The sequence below is a fragment of the Eublepharis macularius genome, chromosome 2 (assembly GCF_028583425.1).
Source record: "Eublepharis macularius isolate TG4126 chromosome 2, MPM_Emac_v1.0, whole genome shotgun sequence".
Taxonomy (NCBI): Eukaryota; Metazoa; Chordata; class Lepidosauria; order Squamata; family Eublepharidae; genus Eublepharis; species Eublepharis macularius.
The window spans coordinates 11,958,217-11,982,050 of NC_072791.1; the positions used below are offsets into that span (position 1 = coordinate 11,958,217).

Sequence of the window (23,834 nt, forward strand, 5' to 3'; positions counted from 1 at the left end):
GACATAGAGTCAGATGGTTAACTTAAGAGTCAAGAGACCATGAAGTGAATGACTCAGCTAAACTCATGCATGTATCTGATTGAGTGTCTACATGTATAAATAGCTACCATGTACAGTATGGTTGGGGCTTCTTGCAAGTCCAGGTGTAGGCGAAGCACTTTGTCTCTCTGGACTGTAAACTTGTATATATTGCTCTTAATCCACCTATAAATAAATTGTATTATACACCTTTACTAAACAAACAAGGTGTGGACTCTTTGTGGATCCTCCTTAAGCTGGTGCAGTCACGCTGAATACACACTATTTCAACAGGGAGAAGCCATATAAATGTATGGCGTGTGGAAAGAGCTGTGCTCAGAGCTCTCACCTTACTGTCCATCGACGAATCCACACAGGAGAGAAACCATATAAATGTGTGGAGTGTGGGAAGATCTTTGCTGACAAGAATGTACTTACTGTCCATCAGCGAATCCACACAGGGGATAAACCATATAAATGCACAGAGTGTGGGAAGAGCTTTGTTCGGAATGCATTCCTTACTGCCCATCGACGAATTTGTCAGGTCCAGTATATATCTTAACTATACTGACTCCATTTTCTAATGCTTTTAGTGTTTAAGTATTTTCTCCTCAGGTGCACCAGTTCCCAGGCAGCATTCCCACCAGAGGAGACTGTTTTGTCTAACACCGTTCCACCAGGCATTGGCCTTGAAGGAGAGCAGCTTCCCAGGACTGAAAGATGTTGTTTTGAGAACTGTGGGGGGAGGCTGTTCCAGATGGGTATTGTTACTCTGTATCCTATGCTTGCTCTTCATTGGTAACAATGATCATGTACCATCCTGAGTCTCCTATTCAGGACAGTGGACTATAATGGACCTTTTCTGCAATAAAGCTTCCTTTGCCAGACATTGGACTTATTCTTGCTTCTAAAGGGAATCTTGCAGAGAGTACCTTATCTAGCCACAGTCTGACATTTTGTTACCAATCATGTCTGAGTCGGGCCCAGCGGAATCCAAGGTTGTCCCGGACAGGGATCCTTTGTTTGATCCGTATGCGTCTCCCGACAATCAACCGGTGCAAACCCAAGACTCCCAGGAGCTGGGAGCAACCGGGAACGGAACCGGAGCCTCCACTTCTACCCTGCCTCTCATCGACTTCAGTACTCGGAACGAGACCGAAAGCAACCTCGGGGCAAGGCCGAAAGCAACCGCTCTCCCCTTGATCTCGGTACCCACCCCGTCGGAGTGGGGAGCCAGACCCCGAGAAACCAGAGAGCGCCGGGCAGGTGGACTCCATCCACGAGTCTCGATGGACGGGCGCCGAAGCCTAGAAACCGTCCCGGAACTAGATAGCAGCCAACCATGGCGATATTGGAACAGGACGTTTGAGCAGATGGAGGGGGACACGTCTCGCCGTGGCGCCCTGAGTTGGGATTATTCCGAACTTGCTCCGTGGAAAGAGCCAACGGAAGTCCCTGAACAAAGTTGGGAGCAGATACAAGGTCGCACCTATGCGGTAGATACCAGCATCTCGGCCGTGACGGGTATGGCCAAGGGAATTCTAGCCGCGAGGTCGCGAATAGTCCAAGGGGACCCTCCTCCGTGGGGCCCCTTCTCCCCGGTGAGTACAGCGAATGAAGGTTCCCTGAGTGAACAACCAGGGCCAAGTCGAATGCAACAATTAGAAGCTAAGCTGATGGATATGGAAGAAAGTTTGGCTCACGCCATTCATTTAATTTCCTCAATGGGGGCAGGAGAAAGACTGTCTCCTGAAGAGATGGCGATACAGATAGCTACCCTTCAAAGTGTCATCTCCTATCCGATGGAGGAAGTTCAGCAGCGGTCGTCACCTACCGGCGAGGGGGGCACCTATCCTGGCGAATCGGGAGAACAACCCAAGGAACTTCCCACTCAGCGGGAAACTCCACCGAGAAGGGATCACCCGGTTGTGCCATCCGGTGAGACTCCCATCGAACCTCCTATCACGGGAGGGGATGTGCCGCCAGACGAGACCCCCGTTGAGAGGCCTACGGAAGGGGAGGAAAAGCCAAGTGATACACCGGTGATACCCCCCCATACTTCCCCTATAACGGTCCGGCCGGACCAAGCGGGAGCACCCGCGGCTCCATCCGGGGAGGGAGCCCCTGGTCAACCGCGCGAAACTGTTCCCGTCGGGCAACCTCCGGGAGATGGTCTACCAGCGCCAAAAGGCCAGCCGATGCTTCCCAGAACAACAACACCTGGAGGGGCAAGCCCGCGCGGCCTTCCACCCATTCGGCCTTCGCCGCTGCGGCCCCTTCCGCTTCGACCACAACTAACCCCGCCGCTGCAGCCGATACGTTTGCCACTGGAACAGCCCGTAAGACCACCTCCGAACCAACCGATGGGGCCTACACCACTACGACCCCACCAACCCACCCCTCAGCGGCCGATCATTACTCCGCCGCACCGACCTCAACTGCCAGCACCTCAACCGCTACGGCCAGCACCTCCGGCATTGCCACCAGCCAGACCGAGATTGCAGCCGCCTGCCCGACCCAGACTGCCGCCACCAGCCCAGCCGAGAGCACCACCGCCAGCCCAGCCGAGGCCGCTACCCCCGGCTCAACCGGTGATGCCGCCGCCAGCGCAACCAGCACCGCCAGCACAACCGGGTCCCCCCATACCTCAAGCGCCATTGATGCTTCCGGCGGACTTCTACCCAGCACCGGCTCCGAGGCAAGACCTCCCAATGGGTTGGGTGAAACTGGACGCCACTTTTGATGGGGATCCCTCCAAACTGGGCTTTTTTCTAGTGCAAGTCGTGCAATTCTTCAACCGGTGGGGACACCTCTTCGGCAGCAAGGCCAGCCAAATTGAACATCTCGGCTCCCGCTTACAAGGGAAAGCAGCGGACTGGTACGTAGGACTATATAATATCGGGGCCCCAGAACTCGATACTCTCCAGGGGTTGGTAGATGCTATTAGAGCACAATATGAAGACCCCTTAGAGGAAACCAGGGCCCGAACAGATTTGCAGGCCATTAAGCAGGGCAGCATGTCAGCCAGAGACTATATCACGAAATTCCGACAATTGGCTGCCAAGTGCCCCAGGTGTGAGGAGTCCACAAAAATTATTCTGTTCAAACAAGGACTTAATCCGAGACTTTTGGACAGAGCCCTCATGCAAGGGAGAAGCCATATAAATGTATGGCGTGTGGAAAGAGCTGTGCTCAGAGCTCTCACCTTACTGTCCATCGACGAATCCACACAGGAGAGAAACCATATAAATGTGTGGAGTGTGGGAAGATCTTTGCTGACAAGAATGTACTTACTGTCCATCAGCGAATCCACACAGGAGAGAAACCATATAAATGCATAGAGTGTGGGAAGAGCTTTGCTCAGAATGCAAAGCTTACTGTCCATCAACAAATCCACACCAGGGAGAAACCATAGAAATGTGCAGAGTGTGTGGAAAGAGCTTTGCTCAACGTTCACACCTTATTGCTCATCGACGAAGCCACACAGGGGAGAAGCCCTATAAATACTTGGAGTGTGGGAAGAGCTTTGCTCAGAATGCATATCTTACTACCCATCAACGAATCCACATGGAAGAAACCATATAAATGTGTGGAGTGTGCGAAGAACTTTTCTCAGAAATGTGCAGTGTGTGGGAAGAGCTTTGCTCAACGTTCACACCTTATTGCTCATCAACGAAGCCACACAGGGGAGTGTGGGAAGAACTTTTTTCAGAATGTAAATCTTACTGCCCATAGAGAATTCCAAGCAAGGAAGTAACCTTATACATTTGTGTAGTGTGAAAAGTGCTTTGCTCAGAGCTGCCATCTTACTTCCCATCAATGAATCTCCACGTTTAAAAAATCATCTTGTCACATATCAAAGAATTCAGAAAGGAGAGAAAACCTAGAAGGGCTTCTGCCAAGGTTTATGAGGGGGTTAAAGTCAGGCAACTTTCAAGGACGTTCAGGGGGAGGAAGGAGCACTTTTATATTGGTTTTAATTTGGAATTGTTTTGTAAACTGACTTAAACCATGTGCAAGCATGGGTGTAAAATACTTCACTGCCAAAATTATTAAATAAGAAATGCTGCCACTGTGTCAACAGCTTCGGTCTTAAGCCCTGTCGCCAGGCGTCATGGAGTCCATGCAAGGGAGCAACCATGCATCACACTAAAAAGACATCAATAGGACAAATTTTAGCATCTGAAGTTTTTATGCTAAAACTGGCCTATATTTTACACCTTCTGAAATGGTTTGTTCAATTCCCACCTAAAATAGTTGAAAGACAGTTTATTATAAAATGGGGGTGTTTTGACGTATGTGTGTTATGAAGGGGTGTCGCAGATGTTAGAGTTAATACAGGCCAGGCTATGGGACAGAGACCCTTCTGGTATCTTTAGTTGTCCTGTCCATGAATATAGACAAATACCATGCTTCTTTGTTGCAGCAGAGTATGTTATCTTGTTGAGGCAGATGTCAGTATCAAGGGATGTACCTTGAACTGCTTTAAATTGTTTCTGATGGAATGGAATTAAAGGGGTGCTGTTGGAGACCAGCTATCTCCAGAGTAGGAATAATCTTGTGGAGTTGGGCATAATCTTATCCCTCATCTTATTCGATCTCTATATAAAGCCTTTTGGAGAACTCATTTGTAACTATGGAATTGGATGCCATCAGTATGCAGTTAATAACAACAACCACCACAACAACTACCTTGAACTCAATACACCAGACATAACAGCCGTGGAAAATCGAAGAGTCTGGATAATTGACGTTGTAATTCCTGAGGATGCCAGAGGTAAAGAAAAAGAACAAGCAAAAATGATTAAATATAGAGATCTGGCAAAAGAAACCACCCGACTATGGAAGAAGTATGCCATTGTAGTCTCCATTGTCATCGGGGCACTTAGAACCATCTCGAAAAACGTTGCAAATCATAGGGAAAATCTATAGCTTTCTGACATAACACCTACAGAACTGCAAAAAGACGGCACTACATGGAACAGCGTACATATTATGCTGACATCTGGTTGATCCTTAAGTCTCCGGTGGAAACTTGTATCAGCTTAACAAGGCCAATCAGTAACCTCTGCTTATTGTTGATTGTGTTTTGGATAATTCAAATAAGAACAACAACAGCAACAGTAACATCGTTTGTTTTAATTCCTGCCCTTCAGGACAACTTAATACCACACTCAGAGCAGTTTACAAACTGTGTTATTATTATCCTCACAACAATGACCTTGTGAGGTGGGTAGGGCTGAGAAAGCTCCAAGAGAGCTGTGACTCACCCAGCTGGCTTCAAGTGGATTAGTGGGGAATCAAACACAGTTGTCCAGATTAGAATCTTGCCACTCTTAACCATTACACCAAACTGGCTCTCCCAGCTGCATATCTTGCTATCCAAATCACTGTGGGATGCAGTAGGGATCTTGGGTCACTGCCTGAAGCTGTGGTTAAATGTTTGAAAGCAAAAAAATTGAAAGTGAACCCGGACAAGACAGAAGTGATGCTCATAGGGAAGCCAGAGACCTTGAAAGACATTGTATTCTCCTCTTCAATAGAGTTTGTCTGACCCTTGCAGACTCACTTAAGGATCCAGCACTAGTGCTAGAAAAGCAAGTTAAGGCAGATGCAAAAAATTCTTGCCACAAACTCAGCGTAGTCTGGAAGATGACCCCCTACCTTGACACAGCCAGTCTGCCCACCTGAGTCCATGCCATGTGTGTGGAACAGGCCTATTCAAGACTTAAGCTCTTGGTTGAGATGCCTGAGCTGTGGTTCAGCTGTAAGTTGTTGCGGACCTGGCTCTGGCCTACCTGAGAACCTGTCAGCAAAGAGGCTATGTCAGAGGAGCATAAGGTTGCAAGCTTTTAAGTGTTTTAGTTAGGTAGCTGTTAGCTAGGAATAGAAAGTGGTGTTTGTTTTCTCTTGCTTATTGCCTAAGAGTGCTTTATGCTCATCAAACACTCTCTGTAACTTGTATTCAATAAACTAAAAGGTATTTTGTTTCAGCCTGTGTATGGAGTCACTACTTGCAGTTCGGTACCACTCCAAAAACGAACCATGAAACTGAAAAGTTTCAGAAATAAACAGAAGAGGGGCCTTCCTACTGCCTAGGGGTCTGAGGTGACTTTGTTCAGTGCCCAAAGAATGAGTTTGGGAGTCCCTGCTTCGTACACCATGGGAACATCAAGACTTGACTACTGTGATGCACTCTACATAGGCCTCCCCTCTAAGTTAACTTGGAGACTTCATTTGGGACTGAACTCTATTATCAGGATTTGAGAGAAGCATGACTATTACTCCCATTCTGCAATCGCTCCGTTTGCTACCTATCCGTTACTGGGCTCAATTCAAGGAATTGCCTATCACATTCAAACTCTCCATGGTCTTGGTACAGCATATCTATGGAACTGCCTTTCTCCCTATGTTCCACCAAGGCAGCTTCACTCATCTGAACATGGGCAAAATCAACAGCTGCCTGTACGTGTGCATTCTTTGAGGTGGACCCCACTTTATGGAATGGCCTACCAGAGGAGGTTAGAAAAGCTCCCACTCTTCTGGCAAGAGGGTTTTCTGCTCAGATGGGAGGTAAAGGTAGTCCCCTGTACAAGAACCGAGTCATTACTGACCCATAGGGGGACGTCACATCACGATGTTTTCTTGACAGACTTTTTGTTATGGGGTGGTTTGCCATCGCCTTCCCCAGTCATCTACACTTTACCCCCAGGAAACCGGGTACTCATTTTACCGACCTGGGAAGCATGGAAGGCTGAGTCAACCTTGAGCCGGCTATTTTAACCCGGCTTCCGCCAGGATCGAACTCAGGTCGGGAGCAGAGCTATGGAAGTTTCTCAGAGATACATCAGTAAAGGCATAGGGAGTAACTATAGACTGTATTATTATTTCTGTAACTATGATCCTAATGGCTAGATCCTATGTTGTTTAATATGTCTATCTTAGAATTACATATGCATTGTTTCAACAGTTTCTCAACTTTACATTGGATTTCTGCAGGTTTTACATCTTTCCAAATTTCATGTATATAACTTATTACATATGAACTGAAATGCCTTGAAATTGACCGTAAGGACTCACACTGCGTAATTCACCTGGAGTCTCAGTGAGAAAGGGAGAATATAAATAAAGTAAATAAATAAAGAAATACAAATGAATAGAATTGCGGGCTCTGCCCGCCTTTCTCCACTCACTGTATTTAACAATAGTTTGATAACTGAGTGAGCAATTCTGTCTCCTGCCAAAAGAGCAGCAACTCTACCGGATGAAGCAATGGCAAGAGCTCTCATTCTTTTGTTCTCCTCTCCTCCAGTTTATAACCACAACAACCCCATGTGGTAGGTCTGTTGAGAGGATGTGACTGGCTCAGAGTCAGCCAGCACTCTGGGACTCAGATGGGTACATGTGTCTGGACTGTGGCCTCAGAAATGCCCCCCTGAGCGAGTGCAAGTAGCTGACTGGCAACACTGGGATCAAAGTATACCAGAATCATTACAGCCCCATTTACTTACTAACTTAACCTACTTCATGTACCCCCAATCTTTTTCCCTAGCGGGGACCCAAGGTAACTTCCGTAAGTCCGCTCTCCTTGTGGGGTTAGGCTGAGTGTGTGTGGCTGGCTCAAAGTCACCCAATGGGTCTATGGCAGATCTTAAGTCCAACACTCTAACCACTATGCCACACTGCCTCTTTACATCACTATCCCAGATCTGGGGGAAGATGCCCACAGCTAAATGCCAAGAACACAGAATTGAACTGGATCAAAGCGAATAGAAGAACGAATAAAAATATTTACAGAGCAAAGGAAGATGAAGGTAGATGCAATAACATGAGCAAGCATATGCACGCACAATAGTACACTCAATCCTTATGCCTAAGAAATCCCATTAAAACGATTCTGTCTAAAAAAGGTAGTAAACATGAGAATAACCAACCAAATAACTAACGTTTCTTGAAGTGGAAATCCCAGAGCATCTCATGAAAGGAGTGGCAAAAGGGGGTTGGGGGAAGACTATACCTTGGTCTTACCTGTCTTGCCATAGAGTTGCAGTTTTGTAGTAATGAAGTTAAGGGGCGTTGCCTTCCTGCACCCTCCAAACCCTGGCTAACACTATGATGAAGTTCTTGGGAGCGGCTGTAATCCTGGGCAGCTGCTCATCCACAAGGGGAGGTCCCTAAGTATGGGGTGCAAATATCCAGAAGTGGTGACAAAGAGAGACTCCAGTGTTCTCCCTTGCAGGGTTCTTGGAAGGGGGAAAGGGGCAAGCACTTCCTAACATCAGTCCTCTGTCTGGGGCTCGCTCCCCTTCTCAGAGAGCACCTGCCTGGATTGCTTCTATTTGGACAGGGCGGCCCTCCAGACCCTGTGCAAGGAGCTCGGCCCGCTGCTACACGGCCAAGACTCAGTACCCAGGGCAATCCCGCTGCTGCAGAAGATGCTGCTTTCCCTCCACTTCCTGGGGACTGGGTGCTTCCAGGGCATGGTGGCAGAGGCCCTGGAGGCCTCCCAATCCTCAGCCAGCTGACACTGCCCCTAGGAGGTGGCCGACCATAACCTAGGCCCAGGATTCCCTGCCTCATCCCCACCTCATCCCCACTGGGCATCACACCCCCAGGAAAGCAGTAGCGGCTGCCAGTGGAGCCAACTTTCCAGGACGTCTTGGATGCCCGCAATAGCTGTATACTATCCTCTGGCATACGGAAGCTCTGACGCAGAAGCTCCGCTAGTATCCAGCAGAGGATGCCCCTCAGGGAGCCGTGGCCGAGGACTCCACCCCATGATCATCTCTCAACCCCTGCTAGCACCCCAATAAAGATGGTTTTAAACTTCTGAGTGTCTCATGCCATTGCTTGAGATGGAGCTCAGGAACCCCCTTGCACAAGGGGTGAACCCGGTGGGTTGTGCACCATCGGGACACCCAGGGACGCCTCCCTGTCATGCACCCTGGGACATGACCCTGTGTTGTATGGCAACACTCGTGTAGCCAGCTGCCTGGCAGAGAGCATGCCCCCTTGGGGGCTGCCCAACTTGGAGGGGCAGGTGTTGGTCCAGAGGGGTCAGAGGCATTGCAACAGGCCGTTCTGGGTTGGGGAAGCAATGGCCGCAACAGCTTCCTGGCATGCAGGCCGCTACCCAGGGAGCAGCCCCTACTCAGCTGCCCTCACAGCATAGGTAGTAGGCAAAGGTATTTCACCAATTGCAAGCCTCTGTTTTTCCTTATGTGCCTGTCTTGCACACTTGCAAAGAGAGGCTTGGCTAGAGTAGCTGCGATTCTATCAGTGGGTTTTGAAAGGCCTGTTCCTTGCATTTCTGTGAATTCTATACTATTGGAGAAACAGGCCTGTAATTTTTTAAAGTTTATTTTATTACAACAAACGACTAACAAAAGTTCACCCCATTAAACAGCTAATTTTTGTGGGGTCATGTACCACCTATACATCATCTTGTAGAAATTCTCTTTCAAATTAGAACATAATTTAAATTTTAGACCATAATGCCACATTTTCTCCCATTGGTCCATATGGATATTATATCCAAATTTTTTAGCCCATTTAATCATGCAGTCCTTCACTTGTATTTGTCTTTGATAATGATAGCAAGAGAGGGTTTTGTAAATGTCTCGAATCAAATGATTATCCTATATAACGATGCAAGGGTAGTTGTGAGCATGATTCAGGAGAATCTGTTTTCCCCACACAAAGAACTGAAATGATAAATATCTGAAAACTTTTCACTGTCTTCCAATTAACTTTTGATCCTTCCAGGGAAGGCCTTAAAGGCAACGATAAAATATTTGCCAAATCTTTGCAGCAGAGAGAATGCAACTTCTCTGTGGCCAGAGCAGGTAAGTGTGGAACTGCAATTCATTGAACCTGGGTGACCGTGCTCCACCCACCCCTCCCTAGGCCAGCCTCAACCACTGGGGTGGTTAGCCCGCTTGGGGGGCGGGGTGAGAATCAGCAAGCTGGGTGAGCCAATTCCTCTCCTCTTTCTTACCTGTCAGTGCACCCTTGGCCCGCCTTGGAGTCAGCTACCATGCAAAGCAACTTGAGTGATAGATTTGAATCGGACATTCTGAACTTTGCTCTTCTCCCCTGAGTGAGTGCAAAGTATTCCCCAGATCTTGTACATTTCCCCCTGTGCACTCTTGCCCCACCACCTTGTGCCCCATCTCCTGCCTGGTGTGCAAAGTCCCCACGGCAGGGAGCTCTTGGGCAGGGCCTCTGGCCATGCATCCACTTACCTTGGGCCATGGCCGCCCTGCCCGGGGTTGGGGTGGAGTGGGAGTGCATGGTGGGACTGGCAGGGGCAAGGTTGGACTATGGGAGCACCCCCCAAATTTCAGGCCAGGGGACTTGGCAAACCTACTGGTATTTGTTTAAATTTGTTTAATTTCATGGTATTCCAAGACCTTTTAGGCAGGGAAAGGGAAAATAAACTAGTGATATTTCAGTGTTTTCATTTCTAAAATATTGTTCTGCAGTGTCTTTAACACATCCCACTGATTTTTGCAGTATCACTCTTTGTTTAATGCCTGTTCTGGCCAGTACTGGCTTTTTCGAAGTCCCCATGGAGGAGGGAGAAATGTACTTGAAACTGATTGTACTTATCTCATACTGTGGAATCCACCTTGAGTCTCAATGAGAAAGGCGGACTACAAATGACAAACATAAATAAATATAAGAGAGCGAATGGCCACTTTCAAGACTTCCCGTTATGTATGCATGGGAGGCTGGGGTCAGCCTGTCAAGTGGGGAGGGGAATTCTCTTCCCCCCCCCCCCAAATATTCCTGGATTTCCATCCAGGGGCAGAAACGGGATCAGGTTTTCTTTTGCAAAATGGTACAGAAGTTCGAGCGATTCTAACGATTGCCTCTTTATTTTGTTTCAATGTAAAAATAAATACATCCTCGGGCAGGACGGATGCACAAGTGGGTCCTTTGTGCTGTCTGGAGAGTCAAGCTAAGAGTTAAAGGGAAGGAGTCTCGGTTCCTAGAGAGGCCATGAGAAAGCAAGTCACCTGACTTGCCTCAGTCACTTCCTGTGTTAATTGGAAAAGGGGAGGAGAGGCAGCACTGGAGGACTTTTTAAAAAGAGGTAAGCAATGGACAAATATTTCCTTTGCAAAATGCCTCCCTGCTATTGGCCTGAGTAGCCAGAGGGCTCCATTGACCCCCAGGGCTTTCCTTCCTGCTCTCTGGCAGCTCCTCTTCCCTGGGGGTGGAGCGGAGTCCTTCTTGCAAGAAGGGATGCTTCTCCTGCTGTTTTTTCTCTGCGTTGGGCTCTTGCCTGCAACCTCTAGCAAAATAGCCTTTCTTTTGGTACCTCTTTATTTTATTTCATTTGTTGAACATAATTTATAGCCTGCCTTTTCTCATGAGACTCGAGGCAGATTACACAGTGTAAGCCAATATGATCAATTGCTGAGACATTCAATAAACAATGCAATAGAAATTTGAAATTTGAAGAAGCAGAAATCTGACACAGAGCTGAAACAATGTTGAAACAAAACATAAGTCAAGGGATATAACATATTAACAATGTGTAGCAGCTATCTAATAGGTGCATTATTACAGCAAAAGGCATTACACAGTGGTATAAACTACAGTCCCCATCCCGTTACCAACACATTTGTGAATTACTGTCCAGCCCTATTGCCTGAGTAAAAAGCCCTCCTTTACATGCTCGTCATTTGTAGGCAACAGGAGAAGACACATTCTGGCCATGTTATGTAAACATAAAGAAAAAGTCTCTCTCCTTCCCCACCCCTGCCAGCCCTGGTAAATCGTGACCAAAGAGGGAGATACGTGATCAAGAAGCAGCCACGTGTTGATGCAAAGATTTGATTCCAAAACACAGATCCTCAACGATCCCAGGGATTCTTCCATGGGGTCCCCCAAACTCACAGAGCCATGGGCTTGTTGAGTGATATAGTGAGTTTTGGGGGACCTCATGTTAAAATGGTGAGGATCCATGAGGATTCTTGAATTCTTGTTTTTAAGCTGTGATGTGTTTGGTCTGTGCCAGCAAGGGGGCGGGGGATGCCTTTGACTAATCTTATGTCTTCACGTGTATAACAATTTGAGTAATAGTGGACAAGTGTAGTATTTGCTGATTTTCAGTCTGGCACCTGCAGAAGGCCCTGCTCAGAGGAGCAAAGCTGCTGTGGTGGGGCAATGATAGAGACGCTGTCCCGTAATTCTTTCCCTAAGCCTGGCAGTGCTGTAGTGCAGTCATATTCCCACGTGACTTTCCTGATTTTTCTTGCTGTTCTGGAATGGTAAACCTGCATTTTTGAAGGGTTCCCCTCTTCATTCGTCTATCGCTTACTGAAGGTGGAATGCTGCCTACAGACCCAGCACGCCTTTTCCCGGGAAACAAATCTGCAGTCTTGCAGGTGACTTCTGTAGCCTGGCGCACTTTGATTTCCTTTGCTAATGCAAGATCTTTGGCTTCTAGAATTTTGCCTGTCCTTTTAAAATTACGCACACCTCAAGCAATCTGATCCATGCTTAATGATCCTTTCTTAAGCCCTCCAGAGTCACGTGTCAGTCTTGGGTTTCTCAAATGAGCCACCGAACTCTGAAAAATCTCTACTTGCCTTTGCTTCCTTGTATGCCAAAAGTATTTGTTTATTGAGACAATTTTTGTGCTTCCTCTCGTTTGCGTGCGTGTGTAACCTACTCTTTGCAGAAGATCATAGATCCAGCAGCTGCCTTGAAAAAAGTATCTGGCAGAGGAGGAAGGCGATCCACTGGTGCAGGTGGAGGCTGTTTGGAGAGGAAGGGAGGATGAAGGGAGAAGTAAACTCAGTCAGTCCAGAATCAAGAAAAGGCCCTGATGACATGGAGGATGGGAGCAGAAGGGAACTGTGGGAAGGAACCTTGCAGAGGAGCCTGGGAGAGTATTTTCCCCACTTCAGGCACTTCCGTTACCAGGAGGCTGAAGGGCCCCGAAAGGTCTGCAGCCAACTCCACCGCCTTTGCCTCCAGTGGCTGAAGCCAGAAAGGCACAGCAAGAAGGAGATCCTGGACCTGGTGATCCTGGACCGGTTCCTGACCATCCTGCCCCCGAAGATAGAGAGCTGGGTCAGGGAATGTGGACCGGAGAGCAGTTCCCAGGCGGTGGCCCTGGCAGAAGGGTTCCTCCTGAGCCACGCAGATGACAAGAATCCAGACCAGGAGGTAAGAGGGATTCCTCTAGGTAGTATGTGGGGCACAGGATATGATCAGAGATATCGTCAAAATCCATACAGATGGCCCCAACTTTTTCAGACCCCGTCCCCATCGTAAAACGGTTCTTTTTCTCAATAGTTTCCCCTTTGTGGGATCCCTGCTTCTCTTTCAGGTGCAGGAAAGCATCAACTGTTGCCTCGGAGCAGCTTTTCTAGGTAAGATCTAAAGGGCTGTCCTACCCACTCGATGGCCTCTTTGAGTTTAGGTGGGCTGCTTTTATTCCCCTGACCTCAGTCGAGTTGTGGGAAAGATGCTCACCTGAGCTTCTCGCTTTAGAAATATCCATTTGGGGAAGCCAAAACCTAGAACTGATTTAAAATGTTCCTTTCTAGAGCAAGGAGATAGAGCACATGGTTGGTGGCGAACTGCAAGCTTTTCTGGATGAGGCCAATAGATCAGATCCTATCCAGTCTGGTTTTAGGCTTGGTCATGGGACTGAAACAGCTTTGGTCACCCTGAGGGATGACCTATGTCGAGTGATGGACAAAAGAATCGCCGCCCAGCGAAGTAGGCAGTGTTATTTCACCAATTGCAAGCCTGCCTTTTTCCTTATGTGCCTGTCTTGCACACTTGCAAAGAGAGGCTTGGCTACAGTAGCTACGATTCTATCAGTGGTGTTCGAACAGCCTATTCCTCGCATTTCTGTGAATTCTCTGCTACTGGAGAAACAGGCCTGTATTTGTCTTTGATAATGATAGCAAGAGAGGGTTTTGTAAATGTCTGGAATCAAATAATTATCCTATATAAGGATGCAAGGGTAGTTGTGAGCATGATCCAGGAGAATCTGTTTTCCACACGCAAAGAACTGAAAGGCTAAATACCTGAAAACGTTTCAATGTCTTCCAATTATCTTTTGATGCTTCCAGGGGAGGCCTTGAAACCAACAATAAAATATTTGCCAAATCTTTGCAGCAGAGAGAATGCAACTTCTCTGTGGCCACAGCAGGTAAGTGTGGAACTGTAATTCATGAACCTGGGTGAGTTCGTGCACCACCCACCCCTCCCTAGCCTAGGAAGAACAACTTGCTCCCCTTGTATTGGCTTCCCAATCTTTAAGAAAGGGAGGGAGGATGACCCGGGAAACTACAGGCCGGTCAGTCTGACTTCTGTTGCTGGGAAGATATTTGAATAGATTTTAAAGGGATCAATCTGTAAGCATCTGAAGGACCACTCAGTGATCCGGGGAAGTCAGCATGGTTTTGTTCCTAACAGATCTTGCCAGACCAACCTGGTTTCCTTCTTTGATCGAGTGACCAGCTTACTGGATCGGGGGAACTCTGTTGACGTGATTTATCTGGATTTCAGTAAAGCTTTTGATAAGGTCCCCCATGACATTCTGATGGGCAAACTGGAAGACTGTGGAATAGACTATAGGACAGTTCAGTGGATAGGGAACTGGTTGGAGGACCGCACTCAAAGAGTGGTGGTCAACGGCGTTTCATCAGATTGGAGGGAGGTGTTGTAAAGAGCAGGTGCCCCTCTGGCTCCGTGCTGGGTGCTGCTAACAGCCACCCAGGTTCCAAGAAGCACTTAGAGGAGTAATTTCACCTGCTTCACACAAGACCCGCCAGGAGTCTCTGGGTTCTTAGCCTGGAGGACCCTGCACACAGCAGCCAGACACTCGAGCTTTAGGCAAAATAGTTATTTATTAAATCAAATAAAGCCACACTAAAAGCAACAGCAATGGCAATAAATTACAAAAGGAAAAGAAAACCCAAATCTAACTTGGCTAGCACTAACCAACAGATGAGTACAAAGCTTGTCCTTGGCGTCGACCAACTAACTCCTCCCCGCCCACGCCAACCCTTTATCTTAACGAGGAGGAGGAACCACCTAATCTCGGCACAGCCCAGGTGCATTCAATTCACTAACTATCTGCCGTTCTAGACATCCCCCCCAATTCTCCAACAAGGCTATACAGGACATGGTGGAGAATTCACTTGAGTAGGGTATCATCCAAGGGTCTTACAGTCAGCATATAACAGATATAACACCTCACTGCATCATACAAGTTACACTGCTCACTACAGCCTTAATCATCTTCTTCATGACACCTGGACAAAGCATCAGCTAAAATGTTATCTTTCCCCTTGATGTGTATTACATCAAAGGAGAAGTCTTGCAAGCTTAAGGCCCACCTCATCACCCTGGAATTTGTCTCCTTCATCCTGTGGATGAATGTAAGGGGATTATGATCTGTCTCTAGATGGAAATGAGTTCCCCTTAGATATGTTCTCAATTTATTAATTCCCCAGGTTAAGGCCAATGCCTCAATTTCGCCCACACTGTACCTCTTTTCTCTGGGTAGAAGTTTACGACTGAGGTACACTACAGGATGAAGACAATCATCTGAGCCCTTCTGCAGCAACACCACACCTAACCCATTCCTTGAGGCATCAGTTCTCACAATAAAGGGTTCAGTGTAGTCAGGAGGTTTTAATACAGGGGCATGTGCTAGATATTGTTTAATGGCCTCAAATGCTTGTTGGCAAGCAGGTGTCCACTGAATTCTGATTGGAACGTCTTTCTTACACAAGTCAGTTAGAGGAGCTGCCAGATCACTATAGTTGGGAATAAAGCGACGATAAAACCCAGCAGCACCTAAAAAACTCTGGACTTGTTTTTTAGTGATAGGTGAAGGCCAGTTCATTATGGCATCAACCTTTGCTTTATGGGGTGCTATTTTCCCACCCCCTATTTGATGTCCCAGATATAGCACGCTACTACTGGCAAGTTGACATTTTTGGGGCTTTACAGTAAGTCCTGCTTGCTGGATCCTCTGGAGCACCATATCCAAGTGTCTCAGGTGTTCCTCCCAAGTGGAACTAATCACTGCAATATCATCTTGAAAACTCACTGCAAATGTTAGTCCAGATAAGACTTGATCCATCAACCTTTGGAACACCTTGCTAGCTGTGCAGACTCCAAAGGGCAAGACTGTAAAACGAAACTGTCCGAGGAAACAAGAAAATGCAGTCTTCTCTTTAGCACTTTCAGAAAGCGGCAACTGCCAATAACCACTTGTAAGATCCACAGTGGAGATGTATTTAGCATGGGCCAGTCTCTCCAAAGTCTCCTCAACATTAGGTGATGGATACTGATCCATTTTGCACAGCTTATTCAGCTTCCTATAATCCACACACAGGCGGTATTGCAAGGGATCTGTTTCATTGAGCCTTTTCTTTGGCACAATTACGAGATTAGAAGACCACTGGGATGAAGTTGGCTCAATAACTCCCATCTCTAACATTTGCTGTATTTCCTTTTCCACAACTTGCCGCAGGGGCCCCCTGATCGGATGCATAGGGCTCCTTACTGGTTCAGCATCTCCAGTGTCCAAATCATGCTCAATCAAATGTGTCCTGCCAGGCTTGTTAGTAAACAATAATTGATAGTCTTTCAACAACATCATCAGCTGCTCTTTTTGCTGAACAGACAAGTTTTCTCCCATAGGCAACTGAGCTATGCCATCAGGCCTCCCACAGTCACCCAGTAGGTCAGGGATTTCAAAATCCTGCTCAGGCCAGGTTGCTACTGAGAACTGTTTAGCAGTCCTTGGCACAAATTTCTTCAGACGGTTTATATGAGACAGTAAGGTGCCTTTAACTGGGTCACAAATCTTATAATTGTTATCCTCACAGCACTCCACAACTTCATAAGGGCCCTCCCATTGAAGATCCAACTTCCCAGGAATTCCAGGAGTTAGAATCAATGCTAAGTCCCCCTTCTGCAAGGTTCTAACCTTAGCTGTCCTATCAAAATAGGCTTTATTCCTCCCTCGAGCTTCTTCCAAAGCCTCTAAAGCTATTGCTTGGACTCGCTTTAAGTTCTCTTGCAAATTAACAAAAAACTGGGTAACAGATTTTGATTGATCAAGGGTTGTTACACCCTCCCACTTTTGACGTATCAGATGCATCAGTCCTGCAATCTTTCTACCAAACATTACCTCGTTTGGTGACAGGCCCCCTAATGATGGATGAGGGGCCTCTCTGTATGCAGAGACCAACAACTGTAAGTTTTGGTCCCATGTACCTTGTTTTCCATGGCAAAATGCCTTTATCATGCGGACAAGAGTTCCCCCCCAACGTTCAGCTGAGCCATGGGACTGAGGATGATATGCTGCTGAAAGATTTTGCCTTACTCCAGCCAATTCATACAGCTTTTGCATCAACTTATTAAGGAAGCAACTTCCTCTATCTGAGGTGATAACTTGTGGCCACCCAAAAATAGCAATTTGATCTAATAAACCCTTGGCAACATTTTCGGCTGTAGCTGTTCTCAAGGGGACAGCTATGGGGTACCCAGAAAAATGATCCACTATAACTAAAATAAATCTTTTACCTGCCCGTGAGACTGGGAATGGTCCTTGGACATCCACTTGAATCTCAGCAAAGGGCTCAGGAATAATTGGTACCCTCTGAAGAGGTGCCTTTGCGTGATCTTTATTGTGGCCCACCTGCTGACATACCGGGCAACTAAGCACGTAGTCCTTAACAGTCTTTGCAACTCCAGGCCAGTAAAACACTGCACTAACCCTTGCTAAGGTACGCCGATATCCTTGATGTCCCCCAAGGGGTAAGTCATGAGCTGCTTTCAGAATTTCCTGCCAAAAACATTGTGGGACCACTAATTGCTTACTGGGCACTAGGTCCACTCCTTCTTTCTTTGGTATAAACTCTCTATAGAGTAATCCATTTTCCCAGAAGATTTTACTGTCCCCTGGGCTATTCATAGGCTGATTTGTATCGTGTGCTAATTCTCGACACTTCTGCAGAGCTGAACAAATCAACTGCTGCTGTTTAAATTCCTCAGGTGAAGAATCAAGGTCTGCTATGCTTTCACTTCCTTCACAGGAAAAAAGTTCCCTTTTCCCTTTTGCCGCGGCTGGAGCCTCCCCTCCGCACTCCCCCTCGTTAGGAGATGAAGCTAGTGGGGAAATTCCTGGGGTGGGGGCTTCCTCACTCATTTTCTGCCGGCTGCTGCCTAAAGGCGTTGCTGGGAGGCTCGGCTCCAGCTGCTCTTCTGAACTAGTTAAAGCAGCCCTCTCTTTACTTCTGGTGGTTACTGGAAGTTGCTGGGCCTTTTGGAGCCTTGCACAGTGGATTTTATATTGTACATCCATTCCAAGCAAAAATTCAGGATCATCTGACTGGTGTACTAACAAGGGGACTCTTTCTTCCCAATCCCCAATGGCTATTTTGGCAAATGTGACCGGCTGCTCTTGGGCCTGCCCATCATAGGTATAAATATCCACTTTACCATCTGCTTGCAATTCCAAAGTATGGAATAAGTGTTCTGACAGAGAACTCAGGTCAGCCCCAGAATCAAGGAAGGAGGGCACAGTAATCTGATCTTGAACTTGGACATACACCAGTCTTTTAGCATCACACCAGTCTGCTTGATTCTGGCTGATGTAAACTGAAATGTCCCGCTTAGGAAGATTAGCCAATTGAATCCTCCTCATATAAATCTTATCCCTCTCATCCCGTAAGGCAGCTTGGGGCTGGCTCTGGTCTCTCCTTGTCTGAATAGCCTGAACTGGCCAATTCCCTCCCAGGGACACCTGACTACTCACGAGTTGTAACTGAGATGCTTCGTCAGGAGAGGCAACAGAGTCTGTAGTATCCACCTCTTCTCTTCCTTGTACATCCCAATCTTCCTCAAGTACATAGTCCTGTGGGGGCATAGCTCTCTGTGTCCCACTAGAAACAATGTGCACTCTTGGCTGCCTTGGCTCTGGTCTCGGCTGCAACTCAAGGCAGCGAGAACGCACATGTCCCGGCCGTTTACAATGATAACATATAATATCTTGTATTGCCCCTCCCCTTGACATCTGCCCCTCCCCACTCTTCCGTTCCCTTCTTACTGTTTCAGGAGAAAGCAGAGCTCGAGGCTTGGGAGTCGGAACTGATTTATAATTGGACTCACCCTCTCTGCCTCTCCTAGGGAGAGAGATTGGGGGTGTAGAAGCTGCTTGCCTAAAAGTCGGTGGCTTACACTCGGCAGAAACTTGGCTAGCAGCTGCAATTTCGTCCAGAAGCTGAGCCAGCTCTGCCACTGTTCTTGGTCTCTGAGCTCTTGCAAGCACAGCATACTCTGATGGTACAACTTGATAGATTTGCTCCTTCAACATCAGATCAAGTAAATCATCAAAGGTGCGGGCATTAACAGACTCTACCCACTTAATGGCCATTCTCTGCAGTCTATTAGCAAACAGGGCATATGTTTCTTTATACTGGGGAGTAGCGTTCCTAAAACTTCTCCGCAGTTGTTCACTGGACTTACCAAAGTGCTGTAAGGCCAAGATTTTAAAATAGCAATAGTCTCTGGATTGCTGGACCGTTAAGCCCGCCATCAGTTCCAATATTTCTCCTCGTAAGGATCGTCTCAAAATTCCCATATACTGATCTTCAGGCAAGCCCACATCTTGAGCTACTGCCTCAAAATGATGGAAAAAAGCACTGATGTCTTCTCCCTTTTGATATTCTGGGAATCTCATACGTGCCCAACAATTCTGTTGTTCTGCAGTAACTTGAGTCTGTAACAATGCCAACTGCTGAGCGTTCTGTGCCAACACTTGGGTCATAAGGGCACAAAGCTGCTGCTGCACTGAGTCCTGCCCGTTCCTTAAAGCTCCATCCTGGTCCTGTCGTCCCCTCAGGGTCTCACCCACTGTAACTTGATCCTGCCACCAGGGATCTCTTCCGGAACATAGGACTTCTCCAAACAAGGGCTGGCCTCCGGTTTCATCTTCCAATGGAGACTCCTCAGCCTGCTCGAGCTTTCTATCCAGACTCATCCTATCTAGCAAAACAACAAACCTGCCAATGCTGTGCTCATAAACTAAAGCCTTAGCAAGAATACTGCTACTGTGCCAAGATTCTCACCCAGACTTTTCCGCTGCCACCATGTAAAGAGCAGGTGCCCCTCTGGCTCCGTGCTGGGTGCTGCTAACAGCCACCCAGGTTCCAAGAAGCACTTAGAGGAGTAATTTCACCTGCTTCACACAAGACCCGCCAGGAGTCTCTGGGTTCTTAGCCTGGAGGACCCTGCACACAGCAGCCAGACACTCGAGCTTTAGGCAAAATAGTTATTTATTAAATCAAATAAAGCCACACTAAAAGCAACAGCAATGGCAATAAATTACAAAAGAAAAAGAAAACCCAAATCTAACTTGGCTAGCACTAACCAACAGATGAGTACAAAGCTTGTCCTTGGCGTCGACCAACTAACTCCTCCCCGCCCACGCCAACCCTTTATCTTAACGAGGAGGAGGAACCACCTAATCTCGGCACAGCCCAGGTGCATTCAATTCACTAACTATCTGCCGTTCTAGACAGGTGTCCAGTGGGGTGCCGCAGGGCTCGGTTTTGGACGTAGTACTTTTCAATATTTTTATCAATGATCTGGATGAAGGAGTGGAAGGGCTGCTCATTAAATTTCCTGATGATACCAAATTGGGAGTGGTAGCAAACACCCAAGAAGATAGAATTAAAATTTAACAAGACCTGAATACTCTGGAGAAGTGGGCAGCTGTGAATAGGATGCAATTCAGCAAAGACCAGTGCACAGTATTATATCTGGGCCACAAAAATGGGAAGCACAAATACTGGATGGGGGATACACTTCTGGGCAGTAGTAGATGTGAAAGGGATCTTGGGGTAAGAGTGGACTGTAAACTGAATATGAGCAGTCAGTGTGATGCGGTGGCAAAAGAGGCTAATTCAATCCTGGGTTGTATCAAAGGGGCCATAGCATCGAAATCGCAGGAGGTTATAGCCCCCTCTATACTGCCTTGGTCAGGCCACACCTGGAGTATTGTGTGCAGTTCTGGAGGCCTCACTTCAAAAAGGATGTGGACAAAATCAAGAGGGTGCAGAGGAGAGCGACAAGAATGATCAGGGGTCTGGAGACTGAGCCCTACGAGGAAAGGCTGAGGGCCTTGGGAATGTTTAGTTTGGAGAAGAGGAGGTTGAGGGTGGACATGATTGCTCTCTTTAAATATTTGAAAGGCTGTCATTTGGAGGAGGGCAAAGAGCTGTTCCAGTTGGCAGCAGAGGGTAGGACGTGAAGCAATGGGCTGAAACAAAGGTACCAGCTGGATATTAGGAAAAACTTTTTCACGGTTAGAGTAGTTCAAAAGCGGAATCAGCTGCCTAGGGAGGTGGTGAGCTCCCCTTCACTGGCAGTTTTCAAGAACAGGCTGGATGAATACTTGTCAGAGATGCTTTAGGCTGATCCTGCACTGGGCAGGGGGTTGGACTAGGTGGTCTGTATGGCCCCTTCCAACTCTATGATTGTATGATTCTATCTGTCCATTCATTAGAAGGAAAATGGAAAGTTCTGCTGGAAGTTTGAATGCTGCAAAGAAGCTTCTAATTATAGAAGCTTCAGCTTCATAAGGGGAAGATTTGTTACAATATCTTAGTGGATACAGGAGTTTCTTCTTTTCTCTTTTCAGGGTCCGGTGACCTTTGAGGAGGTGTCTGTTCATTTCACTGAGGAGGAGTGGGCTCTACTTGATGCGGAAAAAAGAAGCCTTCACAAGGAAGTCATGGAGGAGAATTTTCAGAATGTGGCCTCTCTGGGTAAGGGTCCCCTTTCCCTTTCTTCACAGATGCTGAACGCAGAAACGCCTAAGAAGGACTCTCATAGGGCCCTTCAGATGGAGATTCTGAATAGATGAGTGGGGCAGCTCCACACATAGGCAAATGAGGGACTTCTGCATATCTAGTGTACTACCCATTTGTAAGCTAAAATATTGGTTTGTAAACTAAGAGGAACACTACATGGGATGTCAACAGGGTCTTCTAATGGGCCTTTCAGTGCAACCAAGGAAGCCAGCATTTTAAATAACAAACATAATATTATTTGGATTTATATAGCATGCTCACAGCACATTTTACAAAATTAAAAAATGCACTTCCTTGCTCCAAGCACCTTTTGGTCTTCCATTGGACATGAGAAGGATGCCAGTGTGGAGAGGGGGGCAAGGGGAGGAATTGGGGTCATTCCATTGTGTTCATTCCACTGAAATTAGTGTAGGGCTTCGGCATGTTCAACCCATGCGCGAAATAGGGAAGAGCAAACCATGAAAACCTGGATTTGAGCAGGTGAGGTTTTGGTCACTGCCACAGAGAGTTTTGCCTGCTGAATTCCTGTGTGTCAAGCTGCTATTAAAATCCAAGGAGCACATCCTTTTAGAAAGAAGATATGCTGAAGGAAAATGGTATGGTGTACTCCCTCAAGGAATGGTGGGATAAACAACGATCTGAACAGGAAATCGGATCTATAAATGTAAAAAAGAATTTGTAAGTGGGAAAGCCTCAGGGATCTGTCTTGGGCCCTGTGTGCTTTAAAATCTTTATAAATGTCTTGGATGAAGGAATAGAGGGGACGCTCATTAATGCTGCAGATGAGATGAAATTAGAACGGGAAACAAATATAGTGGAAGATGGAATCAAGATTCAGGAAGATCGTGACAGGCTGAATAACTGGGGTAAAAGTAAAAAAAATGAATTCCAACACACACAAGTATGAATTTATTTAGGTAGGAAAAATCAAAGGCATAATTGTCGGACGTGAGAAACTTGTCTTGGCAGTAGTTCATGCGAAGAAGATCTAGGCATCTTAGTAGTTCATACACTCACCATGACTCAGCAGTTTGACGCAGCAGCTAAAATGTCAATTGCGATTTGAGGCTGCATGCGTAGAAATGGAGTGTCTGGATCTTGTGAAGTGATGGTACCATTTTGCTTTGCTTAGACCTCACTTGGAGAACTGTGTTCAGTTTGGGGCACCACAGTTTAAGAAGGATGTTGAAAAACTGGAATGTGTCCAAAGTAGGCCAACAAAGATGGTGAAGGTTCTGGAGATCAATTCCTATGTGGACGGTTTGAAGGAGTGGGTATGTTTAGCTTGGAGAGGAGGCGATTGAGAGGTGATATGATAGCTGTCACATAGAGGATGGAGCAGAGTTATTTTCTGTTGCCCCAGAGAGTCAGACCAGAAACAACAGGTTAAATCAAAGCAAAAGAGATGTTGGCTAAACAGTAGGAAGATGTTCCTGACAAAACATTTCCTCAGTGGAACAGGTGGTGGGCTCGTCTTCTTTTGAAGTTTTTCAGTAGAGGCTCAATGGCTATCTGTCAGCAGTGCTGATTCTATGACTCATAGTAATTCCGCACACATTGGCTAATGCACTTCCAATCCTCTTTATAGATCAGTTGGAACCGATTTTTTTGTGTGCGGAACAAAAAATCCTCCTCAAACGATTGATAAAGCGCATTGAAAGTGCATTATCTAACGTGTGCGGAATCAGCCTGGGTGTGAACTTAGGAGATCATGAGAGGGAGAACAGGAATAAATGATTCAGTGCTCTGCTCCTGAGGCTCTTTCTTATTTTTATTTAATTTTTTTCCAGTTTATATTCTGCCCTCCCCATAAGTGGGCTCAGGGTTCCCAGTAATGCTGATAGTCGTTTTGGGATAAGGAAAGAATTTCCCTTCTAGCCAAATTCGCCAGGGACCCTGAGATTTTTTTGCCTTCCTCTGGACATAGGGCAGGTGTCACTGATGGAG

At 46.8% G+C, this 23,834-nt stretch overlaps 2 protein-coding genes across 2 annotated transcripts in view; both read left to right on the top strand.

Annotated features, from left to right (window-relative positions):
* Positions 1-326: 326 nt before the first annotated feature.
* LOC129324295 (zinc finger protein 24-like) lies at positions 327-640 on the top strand. The gene has a single exon (XM_054971464.1). It carries the CDS (start codon positions 332-334, stop codon positions 578-580), a length of 249 nt encoding a protein of 82 aa, XP_054827439.1. The 5' UTR covers positions 327-331; the 3' UTR covers positions 581-640.
* An 11,816-nt stretch (positions 641-12,456) lies between these two features.
* LOC129324298 (zinc finger protein 665-like) overlaps positions 12,457-23,834 on the top strand; it is a 34,469-nt gene continuing 23,091 nt past the window's right edge. Inside the window, exons 1-4 of the mRNA XM_054971467.1 lie at positions 12,457-13,203; positions 13,367-13,409; positions 14,121-14,200; positions 21,716-21,842. Of these exons, the coding sequence (XP_054827442.1) occupies positions 12,811-13,203; positions 13,367-13,409; positions 14,121-14,200; positions 21,716-21,842 (643 nt within the window). The 5' untranslated portion in view covers positions 12,457-12,810. The remainder of the gene's footprint in view (positions 13,204-13,366; positions 13,410-14,120; positions 14,201-21,715; positions 21,843-23,834) is intronic.